Source organism: Lissotriton vulgaris, chromosome 11, assembly GCF_964263255.1.
Source record: "Lissotriton vulgaris chromosome 11, aLisVul1.2, whole genome shotgun sequence".
NCBI lineage: Eukaryota > Metazoa > Chordata > Amphibia > Caudata > Salamandridae > Lissotriton > Lissotriton vulgaris.
In genome coordinates this window covers 256,046,884-256,059,329 of record NC_141699.1, presented here as the reverse complement: position 1 = coordinate 256,059,329, position 12,446 = coordinate 256,046,884, and the positions used below count along the sequence as shown (strand labels likewise).

The following is a 12,446-nucleotide window of genomic DNA, read 5'->3' as shown; positions in this document are numbered from 1 at the left end:
TCCAAGACGGTGGTGTTGGCCCGCCTACTTTATTACTTCACGAGCTTGGCATTGCGGATCCCTGCATCCTTCTTTAAAACGCTCAATACACTCTTGACAGAACTGATTTGGGGTACTGGGAGGCGATGTATCAGCCTAGCTAAATTACAACTCTCCACGGACGCAGGTGGTATGGGTGTCCCAGATCTTCGGGCATATAACTTTGCATGCCAACTTCAATGGTTGGCGTACTGGCTGGCGGGACGGAACTTACACGAAATTGGTATGTCAGTGGCGGAGTGGAATAGGGGTACTGTCCACACACTGTTGCTGCCAAGAGCAGAGATTCCGAGATCAACGCCTCCCCTGCTTCGACTTGCGGTTGATTACTGGAGGAGGGCAGTGAAATATACATCCAACACGTCCTCCTATGCACCCACCATACTGCTACTGGGAATACCAGGGGGCTTGAGAACATTATCGAATTCAATGCTCACGAAATGGCATGATGCAAGAATAATACATGTCGGGGACCTGTTCGCGGATGGCAGGATTATGGCGTTTGAAGACTTCCGGAACGCACACCACACATCGGGAGGGTTGTTCCTACTCCACGCCCACAGTGCTAAAGTGCGCAGAGGCCAAAAACTACTAATATCAAGTTACAGAAAAGGCAAAAAGTTTAGGGGTGAACCTTCCAAAAGGGCCAAGTCCAACAGGGAGGTAGAAGTAAACTGGCAGTGTGGGGTGGAGAGTAGAAGTTACTGCAAGAGTCATTATGCATAAAATCACTTAGGGCATGATTATGAGTGTGACGGACGGGTTACTCTATCACACCGTGACGGATATCCCGTCCGCTGTATAACAAGTTCCATTATATTCCACAGGAACATTGGATATAATGGAACTGGAAATGCGGCGGAAGGGATATCCTTCACGTTTGTAATGGAGTAGCCCGTCCGCCAAACTCGTAACAAGGCCCTGAATGTGCAGTCACAGTCAATACACGAAACTTTAGCCATCTTCTTAAAATTTCAGGGTCTAGATTATTTTTTCATGCCATAGCCCCGCCCCATGCCTCCACTTCCTTTTTTATTCAATTTGATTAAAGTATGTGTATTTTTTTAACGGATCTTAATTCATCGTTAGAGAAACAAAAGGGCTCCTTCCTCCAGCTTTAAGAAATATTAGAATTTTAATCATACTCCGAAATCATCTAAGCCAATTCATGAAAAAAGTCCCCTGTTGGGCCCTACTTTGATGAACTGCAATATATTATATGTGCTGAAGATTCCAGTCTTTGATTTTGTCTAAACCTTTTACTGTGCTGTTTTACTGGCAGTTGTGGCTGGTACGGAACGGGGGTCACTGGCAGGGCAGAGGGAGGGGGGGTTGAAAATATTAAAAAGAAAACATACCTTTTCCGCCGCCTCTCCATCAGTGGAGAAGTGTGGCTCAATGATTAGAGCGGCAGACCCTGATGCAGAGGTCTAGCCCATGACCAGGGTTCAATTCCCCGCCTCGGCGGGTCTTGGACTCAAAAATTCCACGGACCTGATAATTCTCACCTCGGTGCCTATTCCAATCATGGAGTCCCACTCTGCAACTCTGGGCAATAACTTGCTTAATCCCCACAACGGCCCCCACAACGCTAAGGATGCCTGGCCTCCACCTTGGGGGTGCCCAGGAGTGGACGCCTCACAGGAAAAGCCAGGATGGGTTCCACAGCGGTATTCGTACAAGCACCTTGAGACCCTTGTGGTGAGTAGTGCGCTATACAAGTATCAATTTACATCTTCACTTCTCTTCTCCAGTCCGGAAGAAGTAGCAGGAAGCGCCCGCGCACACAGGCTCTCCTGAGCCAATTACAACGCTGCAATACAGCGTTGCGATTGGTCTGAGTACTGTGGATGGGACAGGGAGCCTGTGCATATTCCCCACCAGGCTGTCCATTACAGCCTGGTGGGGAATATGCAAAGTGTGCATGGCTGCTTGGCATGGCCAGCCAAGCAGTCATGCACACTTAGTGTGCACAGTCTACTCCTCCTCCCTGAGCCGCCAGCCCAGCAGCAAACAAAAATAAAATTATTTTGTCCTCTTTAACTGCTCTAAGAGCAGTGGGGCGACGGTCCTCTGCCTGAGCGAAAGAGCTGCCACTGTTCGCTGGCCTCGAAGATTACTGGTACATTACTAATGAGGATGGGAAGAATGGGTCTCCCTGATCTAGCCGCGCCTTACTTTCTTCCATAATTTGATAGAAAAGGCAGCTCTAATTTTAACAACGACCACAGCATATTGGCCTCTAATTTATACCAATCTTTACAAGGGAGCGTTGATAAATTCATTCCATTACAAGGCAGGAAAATAGAAATGTGTGACATAATAAATTCATTGTTTACATCCGAACTAGCTATTCTAAAACTTGAGACACGCTATTTGGAGTGGTAATGGAGAAGAGACTATACGTAGATCCCAAAGCATTTTACTTAGAAAAAGCTAAACAAATAGAGCCCAGATTATATTGGTCAAGATAGCGTGCTCAAAAATCGAACAATCCAGGCACCTAATATGGCGAAAGGAGTGTAATGTGTTATTGATGAACTGTAACCTCCAACCTCACTGTGAAGTAATACAAAACCTTCAGAAACTTTACGTGAAGACCTGGCAAACTTTTTTCTAATAAAATCTGCACGATTAGGACGGTTTTAGTGGAAATCCCAAATCCTTCATTTAATTTACTGGAATCTAATTAAAATGTGCTAACTGCTAAACTTGAAAAGTTTCGAACTGTTTCGAATAAACTATTACTGGATGCGTTTCACAGAGTCCTTTCTTCTGCATCACCTTTAGAACCTACACCAGCTATTTGGATGCAACTTTTTAGAATTATTTTAGTTGAAGAATTACAGAAAACTTTAGACCACTCATTACGAACTCGCGTATTTAACTGTCCCGGAAAATGTAGCTGTAAAGCAAATGTTTTAAAAAAGAAACCTTTGGATCCTACAGATCTGAAAGTTTTAGACCCAGATCCTTGCTTCCCTGCTGGTCCAAACTATTAGAAAGATTATTTTTGCTACTAAAAAACTTAATTGAGAAACACAATGTTTTGTTTTGCTATCTATCTTGTAACCCCAATTGGAGCTCTAATTTCTTTATTTTTCATTTTTGTATCTGTTGGCTAATCAGCATAATAAGTGGCGCAGGAACTCTAAAGGGAAGAGATTGTGTAGAATAGAAAGATTCGAAGTATGTTGATTGATTTATATTCTCAATGTACTGTGGCTGTTCTGGTAACTGAGAAGGAAATCGAAACAAATGTTATATTTTATGTTTTTGTTTAATGTAATATATTGTCGTGCCCTGTACGCAAAAGTGGGGGAAAAACTTTTCAATAAAAAGATTTAAAAAAAAAAAAAAAGAGAAACACAATTTCCTTGAACCTTTTCAAATAGGTTTTAGAGCTGGTTAAAGCACTGAGCTGCAGGCCACCTCTGTCCTAGATGATCTTCGTAGACTGGTGAACAAAGGAGACAAGGTTCTTGGTCCTACTGGACCTTAATGGTGTATTTTACACCCTAAACCACTCTATCTTATCCACCAGACTTATGGACTAGGGTATCTCAGGTACAGCACAGCACATAGATGGCTACTTCATATGCAAACGACGGACAACAGCTATGCTTTCTCCTTTTCAATCTAGATCCACAACCCTTAATTGTGGTGTTCCGCCAAAATGTATCTCTCCCACTGTTGTTTATCCTCTACATGCAGCCGTAGCTCATAATTCAACCTAAATGGAGGTGAGGTTTTATGTGTGTGTGAACATCTTTAAATGACTCAGTTGTGGCATTAAGTACCTCTGAGATACGTTGGTGGATGTTAGAACATTTTATGAAGTTAAATCTATCCAAAACAGAACTTTTCACAACACAAGACAGCACAGCTAGTCCAAGTGGCCTGCATTAGCCGAAGTCAAGGGCTTGTGTCCTACGCCTTCTCTTCCTCTACGAAATGCAGCTATTTTTCTGGACTTAAAATTATCTCTTGAATCACAGTTATCCAAAGTGGTTAGTACATGATTTTATCAGTTATAAATCCTACATCACATTTTACCTTTTATTAATAGATACTGCTATGTGTCTGTAATGATTGCCGTAGTCCAGTTCGGGATGGAGTATGGTAATACAATCTATTTAGCAAGGTCTATAAAGATAATAACCCGCCTTCAAATCCTCCAAAACACAGAAGCTCAGCTTGTTTGTAATTTAATAAAATGTCAGCATCATTCATCAAAATATTTCTTACTTCATCATGTCTTTATTTAGGCTACATAAACCCTCATGTCATTTATGCTCTGCTTCTCCTTTTCTTTTGAGTGGACCAAGATCCAAAAGAGGAAGTTTTGGAGACCTTTATTTTTCTACTGCTGCAGCTAAATCATAGACGCCCTCCCTTTACATCTGTGTGTACTGTCATCACTTTTTGATTTAGGAAAAATCCGAAAACATCAGTGTTTAATTTGTTTAAAAAACAGTAAATACCAGGGCCGGGAGGCCAATCCTGCTTACATCACCCATTTCCCTTAATAGACCTGCCTATGACAGTATTAACCACTAACCATCACACTCCTACAAGTGTGACAATTCTTAGTATTCCTGGCCCCCAAAGATATAAGAATGGCTTGGGTGGCAGTTATTGGTAATTTTTAATGTATAATGCATATTGAAGTAATAAACAGCAGTTGTTGTACTCATCTTTAAATTAGACAAACAGTGTCACCATGTGGCAGGCTGTCATAAGTGCCGGTTTTGACATTTAATTGCAGGTGCCGAGCACTGGAAACCACCGGCTCCAATTAAGCAATGGAAAACATACTTGTTTGAGTAGGTAAGAAACAATGTTATGCTCTGTAGATATCTTGATTGTTGAATGCCAAGAAACTAAGGTGAACGTGCGCTATACAAAACGATTATGAACTATTATAACATAACACTCAAGGGGGATAATCCCTAAAGAGAGCTTGATACCATTAGGTTCAAGCTGCCCTTCCTTCTCAGTACTTGGGCGGGATGGACCACCATTCACCTTTGGGAGATAAAGCAGTGAGAAAACTGTGTTCCAGAGGCTGGAAGGTCTTAAAGAAGAACTGGGAGGGCCGTGGCTGACAGATGCTGCAACTGAGCTCTCCTTCTGTAGGTCAAACGTTTGATCTCAGCTTGTCACCAGTGGTGTGAAAGTTGCCTAGGAAGGACAGAATTTCCTTTGCTTGCTATTCTTGTCTGCTTTTTCAACCCCCTTGATTTTGGATGCCAGAGACCAACAGCACCATTCAGCCAGGACCATGAATGCCTGTAGAGTCGTTATTACTCAATCTGCTCCTCACTGCTCCAATGAACAGACTCTGAAAACCTCTCTTTTTCCATCAATGTTCGACTAGAGAGAAAATGGAAGGAATCCCTTTCACCCAGCAGAAGAAGAAGAACTGCAAGTGGGGGAAAGTGTGTCTCAGCCCATATGGTGCGGTGGGACTCACGACTACACATCATGCTATATGGAGTCAACCCATTCTTTGTTGATTCCATCAGCACGGTCCAAGGACTATTTCTTTGAACTGTGGGAGAGAGACTGCATTACCAGGCTGCCGACTCAACAACTGCTACTTGCTTTCATTCTTTCCTACTGGCTGACCAGTCACTACTTGGAGCTCTGTAAGCAGCCCCACTGTCAGAACTGTTATCCTAGCTCCCAGAGTGCCTGTGAGAAAACACCTCCCTTGACCCAACGTGCCTGCTGTATTGCCTTGGGAGTCGGATATGGGTTACCCGAAATCCACTGCCAATAGTCATAGAGCAGGCCCAATATCACTCTCCTTTCCACCTGCCACATGACCACAGTCCTCACAGCCTGTGTATAGTTACCTCAGCCACGCTGGACACCACTCATTCCCATCCTGCAATGCTTAATTTGAGCCGGTGGTTTCCGGTGCACAGCACCGGCAATTAATTATCAACACCGGTGCTTGTAACAGTCTGCCACAAGGCGGCGCTGTCTAGTTAATTTAGAGATGACCACAACAACAGTTAATTATGAATTCAATATACATTAAAAATTACTATTTCCTGCCGACGGAGCTATTTTTATAGCTTTGGGGGCCTTGAATAGTCTGAAATGTCACACTTGTAGGAGTGTGATGGTTAGTAGTTGTGTTTTAACTATCACTGGCCAAATTGCAGGGGCAATGGTTTCTGCAAGATGCAGTGGCCTCCTGATGAGAGCCCTGGCACGTATTTGTTTACAAATTAAGCACTGCCTGCAACAAAGGGTCTACACCAACCATGTGCACCAACAGACCCAGACTTTGGGTGAAAGCTTACTCTTGGGAAATTCTAGACAACTGAGTTTTGACTTTTACTACGCGTTGACCTCTAGTAATGAAATGTAGCTGATTGTTTCCCTAATCTATGTACTCCAGTTAAAGATAATACACATGCACTGCTTAGTATGTTACTGTATGGCATGTTTATTAGAGGATCAGTGCATAGTATGAGGGTCATGTTGTGGCTTGCCCTGCAAGCAAATACCACCCAGTCCCAGAGGCAGCTATCCAGGCATCCATATCTATGCTCAGGACTTCTGCACACTCAGGTTGAACACACTAATTACTTATTTACACCAGGATGGGAAACTTGGTGAAAACTCCTCAGAAAGCACTTTAACACCAATCCCCTTCAGCTGAACTAGTGTCACATAACACTGGCTGGGCTCGCAACCTTAGAGAGGACAATGAGTAGGAAACTCCTATCTATTCTCAAACTCCTACACTGGCTGGGCCTCTCACCCTTAGAGAGGGCAATGAGTATAACACGCCTATCTATGGTAAATGCATGGTGAAGTAGGAAGATTGAAGCAAATACTGGCAATTAGGAAGTCAACGAAGGAAAAAGACAGATGAAGAGTGACACATTCCCCAGAGAGGCAGAGAAAGACAGGAGAAAGAGAATGAGACATGAGAATGGACATATTGAGAATGGAGAGTGTGGTTGTGAGGGTCTGACCTGGGCTTCTTCAGTTGCTTCCTGACATAGTCTCCCACGATCGGGTTCTCAAAGTCGTAGTATATCGTCCAATATACGCAGAGTTTCTGATGCTGACAGAGCAGTTTCATAAGGGTACAAAAGCCCTGCTCAATGCGGAAGTCCTGAGCCCTGCTGCCCTGCTCCCAGGCGTAGATAGTTAACAGCTCCAGGGCATACTTGTGTGGCAGGGACTGGCCCTGGTATCTGCTTTTAACATACTGATGGAAGGAAAATATGAATCAGTACAGAGATTCAGCCGGTGTACACATTACCCAAAGAGCTTAACTAAAACAAGTGTGCACAAAACAACCAAATACTTACCTCTAAGCTTCATTACTCCAGTATCCCTTACTTGAACCAGTACCTACTGCGCTGCCACATTCCTCAGACACCAGCACAACATTCAGAGCTTTTCTCTACTGCTCTGCTTTAGGCCCTTCTTATTCCTTTGGAAGGTCCCAGAAGAGGCACAGCCCCACAACCACTTGAGTATATTTGGGATCAGAATAATCCTAAGGGTGGAGGGAGAACTGTAAGTACTGGGACCAGGAAGGGCTATCAGACTAATATAGATTGCAGCCAACTATTATCTCCATTAACTCCTCAAACCGTTCCTCGTCCCAGTCCTTTTGTTGTGGCTATACCATGGTGGCATGCCTTCTCTCTAAATCCTGAAAGGAAAGAACAACAACTACAGATTAAATGCCCCATACGTCTAGGAAACTCTTCTGCTCACCTTCAACCAGTAGTAAACAGCAAAGTTAGATGGAGTTGCCTAAGCAGCAGAGTGTTCCAAAATGGGTGTCCTACCAGCTTCCACCCATGATGGCTCTATCCACATGTGGATCTGTCTTGTACCAACCCCAATAAAGGAGGACCAGTTGACTCACGAAAGAGACATGCTTGACTTAATCCACCAAATAAGCGTGAAGGTAGATGCTTATGACCCTGATAAAGGAGGCCAGAAAATGCAGGTGGAATAGGCTGTAGTCCTGGAAATATAGGCATGTACCCCAGCCTTACTCATCTTCCTCCTCTGAACAGGGTTCTAAAAGAGAAGATAGGAGCAAGATCATCTACTTCTGATGAAAGAATGAGAGGCCAGCCTCACCTCAATAGGCCTAAATAGATAAGTTAGTGGACCTAGCCATTAATGATCCAGGAGAGAGTGAGGATCACCTCTTGTGAAGATGGCAGGGAGAAGTCTCTACTGTACCCAGTCCAAGAAAGAGTTCCCCAATTGCACCTGGTCCTCAAAATTGTTCAACAAACCCAATAGATGGTGGACCTGTGGTTCTAGGTGCTTGGGCTGCTCAGGCATCACAACGTTGCAGGAGGTCTGCCACAATAAATTAAAGGTCAGTGTTTGATATGATTGGCAAGAAGAGAATGAGTGCAATTGACCGAACTACTTTTCTCTACTACACCTGAAATCAATCCATTTCTAAAGCCATGTCCTTCTGAAGTAGACACGTCAATTAAATCCGTAGGTCTATACACTCTTGCTTCAGTTAAGTTCTAAAGCGGACCATAATGGACTGCAGGTCCTAAGAGTGTGTCATGTGTGAGCTTGGATGGTTGATCATACAAATACATTTGTCCAGAGCCCGACAACCCTGTTTCTGTGTCTCTGGCTGCCATCTGTACTGACAGAGTATGGAAAAGAAAATCATCCATGTACCAGCGAAGAAGAATTCCCGAGTTGCAAAGGAATGATAGAACAGGCAACAGAACCTTGATAAACCTGTTTAGAGATGACATGAGTCCAAAGTGCAACAATGAAAAAGCCAGTGAAACACCAGCACACAGAACCAAAGGAACCTCTTGTTGTGACGGATGGAAGTGGCTGTGCAGATATACATTCCCAAGGTCTATGACCATCAAAAATGTCTGTGGCAAGACTAATCCTTTCTAGAGTAGCCATCTTGAAATTAACTGTTTTGAAGGACAGGTTGAGAGCCTTGAGCCACAATGGTCAGCCAAAATCATTCTTACCCAGAGCTAAAAGGACAGGCACAAAAAGCACTAGTAGTTGTGGTGTGTGCTCTTAACTATGGGGCTGCCCCTATAGGACAGGAGCCTCAGGGGATGTAGGAAACAAGAGGAGGGAGAAGTTTGGAATGTTTTGCTGGGGTGACGTGAGGCTTTGATATGGTGGCCTCATCTCAATATATAGTGGCTAAAATGAGGAATGGTTTGAGGAGGTACTGGGCCAGTTGTACGACCCTATTTTGCATGTGCAAACGGGTTTGCGACCCGTTTGCGCATGCAAAATGTCACATGGCCATGTAAAAAAAACTGCTTTATTGAAAAGCAGTCCCAGATATGGTGGTCTGCTGAGCCCAGCAGGCCACCATCCCTGGGAGGGCCAGCCATTCCCAATGGGGTCGCAAATTGAGAGTGGCTCATTAATATTCATGAGCCTCGCATTTTGTGACACCATTAGGAATCGCGAACAGTGTCTCTGACACTGTTGTACATTTGCGACTAGTAAATTGCAACTTGGAATTTTTTGCAATGTGTGAGTCGCAAAAGCAAATGTTCGTACATCTGGCCCACTGTCTATTGTGCAGTCCACATTTAAGGCATACCTCAATCTTGCCCAAAGAGGCATTTTGAATTTTGGATTTATTTTAAACAGTGCTTTTGCCATGTATCGGTGACCCTGTGTTGTTCAACATAAATGATTAAAGTATGCTTCTCATGCCGCACACACTCACAATGAATTGAATCACTCTTGGATGTAGTGATAGATTACTGGGAGAGTAAATTTCTAGATGACAGTGGAACCTCTTCATAACTTCTCTTTAGTGGCCTATAGCCAGCTCAAACTAGTGAAAGATTCCCTGCGAAAACTCGGTCATAGATCAGTCTCTCTAAGGGGCATTTCAAGTCTTTCTCTGGGTACTGTATATTTTCTGTCACAGCCAAAATATTTCTGTGGAAGAGGTGCAGTGTGACCTGCCAACCTTTCCAAAAACAATCGCTCCAGCTCAATCTCGCTATTGCTCAATCTATCTACTTGTTCCTCCGCATTGGAATGTCTTCCCCCAGGACCTCACTCACAATCAGCCCACCCACAAGACTTAAAAAAGAACACTTTTTTTTTTTTTTTTTTTTGAAAACCTTTATTGTGCCTTCACAGTTTTACACAGCTTGTCGCCTACAACCCAAATGGGCCGGCCGCTAATCAAGGTGTCAAAGAAAAACGTTCTTTACAATACATTTGTGCAGGTAGTCGCCGAAGTCATGAAGGTAAAGATCGGTAAACAAGTGGTGAAGGTAAAATGCAAATGGTCCATGCTTGGTGTACGAGGTTTTCATTTTCTGTTTTATACCTAAGGAAAGAACATTCAAAACTTCGGGAAGTCACAGTACGATCAATGAATATGCTTATTGCCAGTTAGACATGAGTTTACTCCTGAGTTAAATCCAACCTCATTCATGCCCACTATGCAAGGTAGAGTGTGAGCGAACCATCTTTACCCCCCCATCCCCCCCAGAAGAACCCCCCCGCACTAATCAGCCCTCCTCAGCCCAACCCGTCTTCCTCGTCTGAGTCTAGTGGGTCATCTTCAGGTAGCGGATCGCAGATGTCGCCCCTGTATGCGTTCCACGGGGACCACACCTTGTTCCACTTGGCGGGACAAGCCCTGTTCAAGTAGACTGCCCGTTCTGTGATCATGGCCCTGTCCATATTTACGCACCATTGTGAGGCCGTCGGGGGGTCCGCCACCCCCCAGCAAGGCGCGATGTCTCTCTTGGCCATCATCATCCCCAATGTTACCCAGAGGCGGCCATGCCGGGACAAGTCAGTTGGCTCCCACACATTGAGGAGGCATCGCCGCGGTTCCGGGAGCACCGAGACCTCCAGCACCTGTGACACAGTGCGCATGACCTGGCGCCAATAGGTGTGTATAACTGAGCAATCCCAGAATGTGTGGAAGAGTGTGCCCTCCTCCCCGCAGCCTCGCAAGCAGAAGGGGTCAGGGGACCGTTGTATGCGGTGAAGCAATGTCCTGGTGTAATATGTTCTGTGTAGAACTTTGAGTTGGATGAGCCTCATTCTAGACGATATGCCCGCTTCCTTAGGGGACGCCAGTGCCTCGTTCCATTCATGTTCATCCAGCTTGCCCACTTCCTGCTCCCATTTCTCCTTAAGAGGCACTAGCGGGTCTGGGGAATTGTTAAGGAGTTTTCGGTAAGTGAGGGAGGTGGCCTTTTCTATCATGTAATCCGTCAGGAGGCGATCTTCTAGCGGGGAGGACTCGGGGAGAGTCGATCCCGCCTGGATAGCTGCCAGTAATGCATGACGGATTTGAACATACCTGTAGGTTTCATGTGGCCCTAGGTCATAGAGTTCTTTCAGACGGGCAAAGGTAATGACTCCCCCATGCTCCCACATGTCCCCCACCGTAGAAATGCCGATATCGTCCCAGCGGGAGAACCCCTTACTGGTCCGAAGATTGCCTAGGGCTCGTGAGTCCCAGAGTGGAGTGAGTTTAGTGAGGGTGTCTTTCCACCCTAGCGCAGCGGTGGCTGCGTGCCAGGTGGCCACTGTGAGCCTAGTAGGGTCCTTCAGCGGTCTGAGTTTCCGTCTATCATAAAGCGGTGCTAACAGGGCACTGGCGCCCAATTGGGCCCTGTCTGCCTGGAACGCTGGGTCCGATTGCGATGCATGCAGCCACTGGTTGATCGGTCTGAGCTGTGCCACCCAGTAATAGAGATAAAGGTTGAGGAGTGCGATGCCGCCCTCGTACCAGCTCCTACATAGCTTGGCGTGTGCTATACGCGCCGGGCGGTTGCCCCACAGCAGACCAGAGACCACTGCCGCCACCCTCTTGAAGTATTTTTGGGGTACAGCAAATGGGGTATTGTCTAGGATATATAGGAAGCGGGGCAGGGATTTCATCTTAAACAGGGCTGCTTTCCCTAGCATCGTCAACGGTAATCCCGCCCAGAAGCTTGCATCTTGTTTGAGGCGGTCCAGCGGTGGCATGAGGTTCAGTTTTCGTGTTCTGCCGGGTCACCCGTGACGTGGATACCGAGGTACTTGAATGAGGAGCCTGCCAACCGCAGAGGGCAGTCCGGACCAAGCGTTGGGTGACCACCCGTCAGGGCGTACAATTCTGATTTACTCCAATTAATAGTGTAGCCTGACATCTCTCCGTGGTCATTACAGAGGCGCAAGAGGGCCGGTATGCCTTGATCGGGGTCCGTCAGGTACACCAGCATATCATCCGCGTAAAGCGATATGCGGTCCTCCCAGCCCTCCCTCCCTTTAATCCCTTTAAGTAAAGGGGTAGTCCTGATGCGGATAGCCAAAGGCTCCAGTGAGAGTGCAAAAAGAAGGGGGGAGAGAGGGCATCCTTGTCGGGTGCCGCTCCT

General features: G+C 45.5%; 1 protein-coding gene across 1 annotated transcript in view; it reads right to left on the bottom strand.

The window, feature by feature from the left end:
- LOC147679605 (2'-5'-oligoadenylate synthase 1-like) overlaps nt 1-12,446 on the bottom strand; it is a 146,129-nt gene that overhangs the window by 40,500 nt on the left and 93,183 nt on the right. Inside the window, exon 4 of the mRNA XM_086943178.1 lies at nt 7,038-7,276. Coding sequence (XP_086799304.1) covers nt 7,038-7,276 — 239 coding nt within the window. The remainder of the gene's footprint in view (nt 1-7,037; nt 7,277-12,446) is intronic.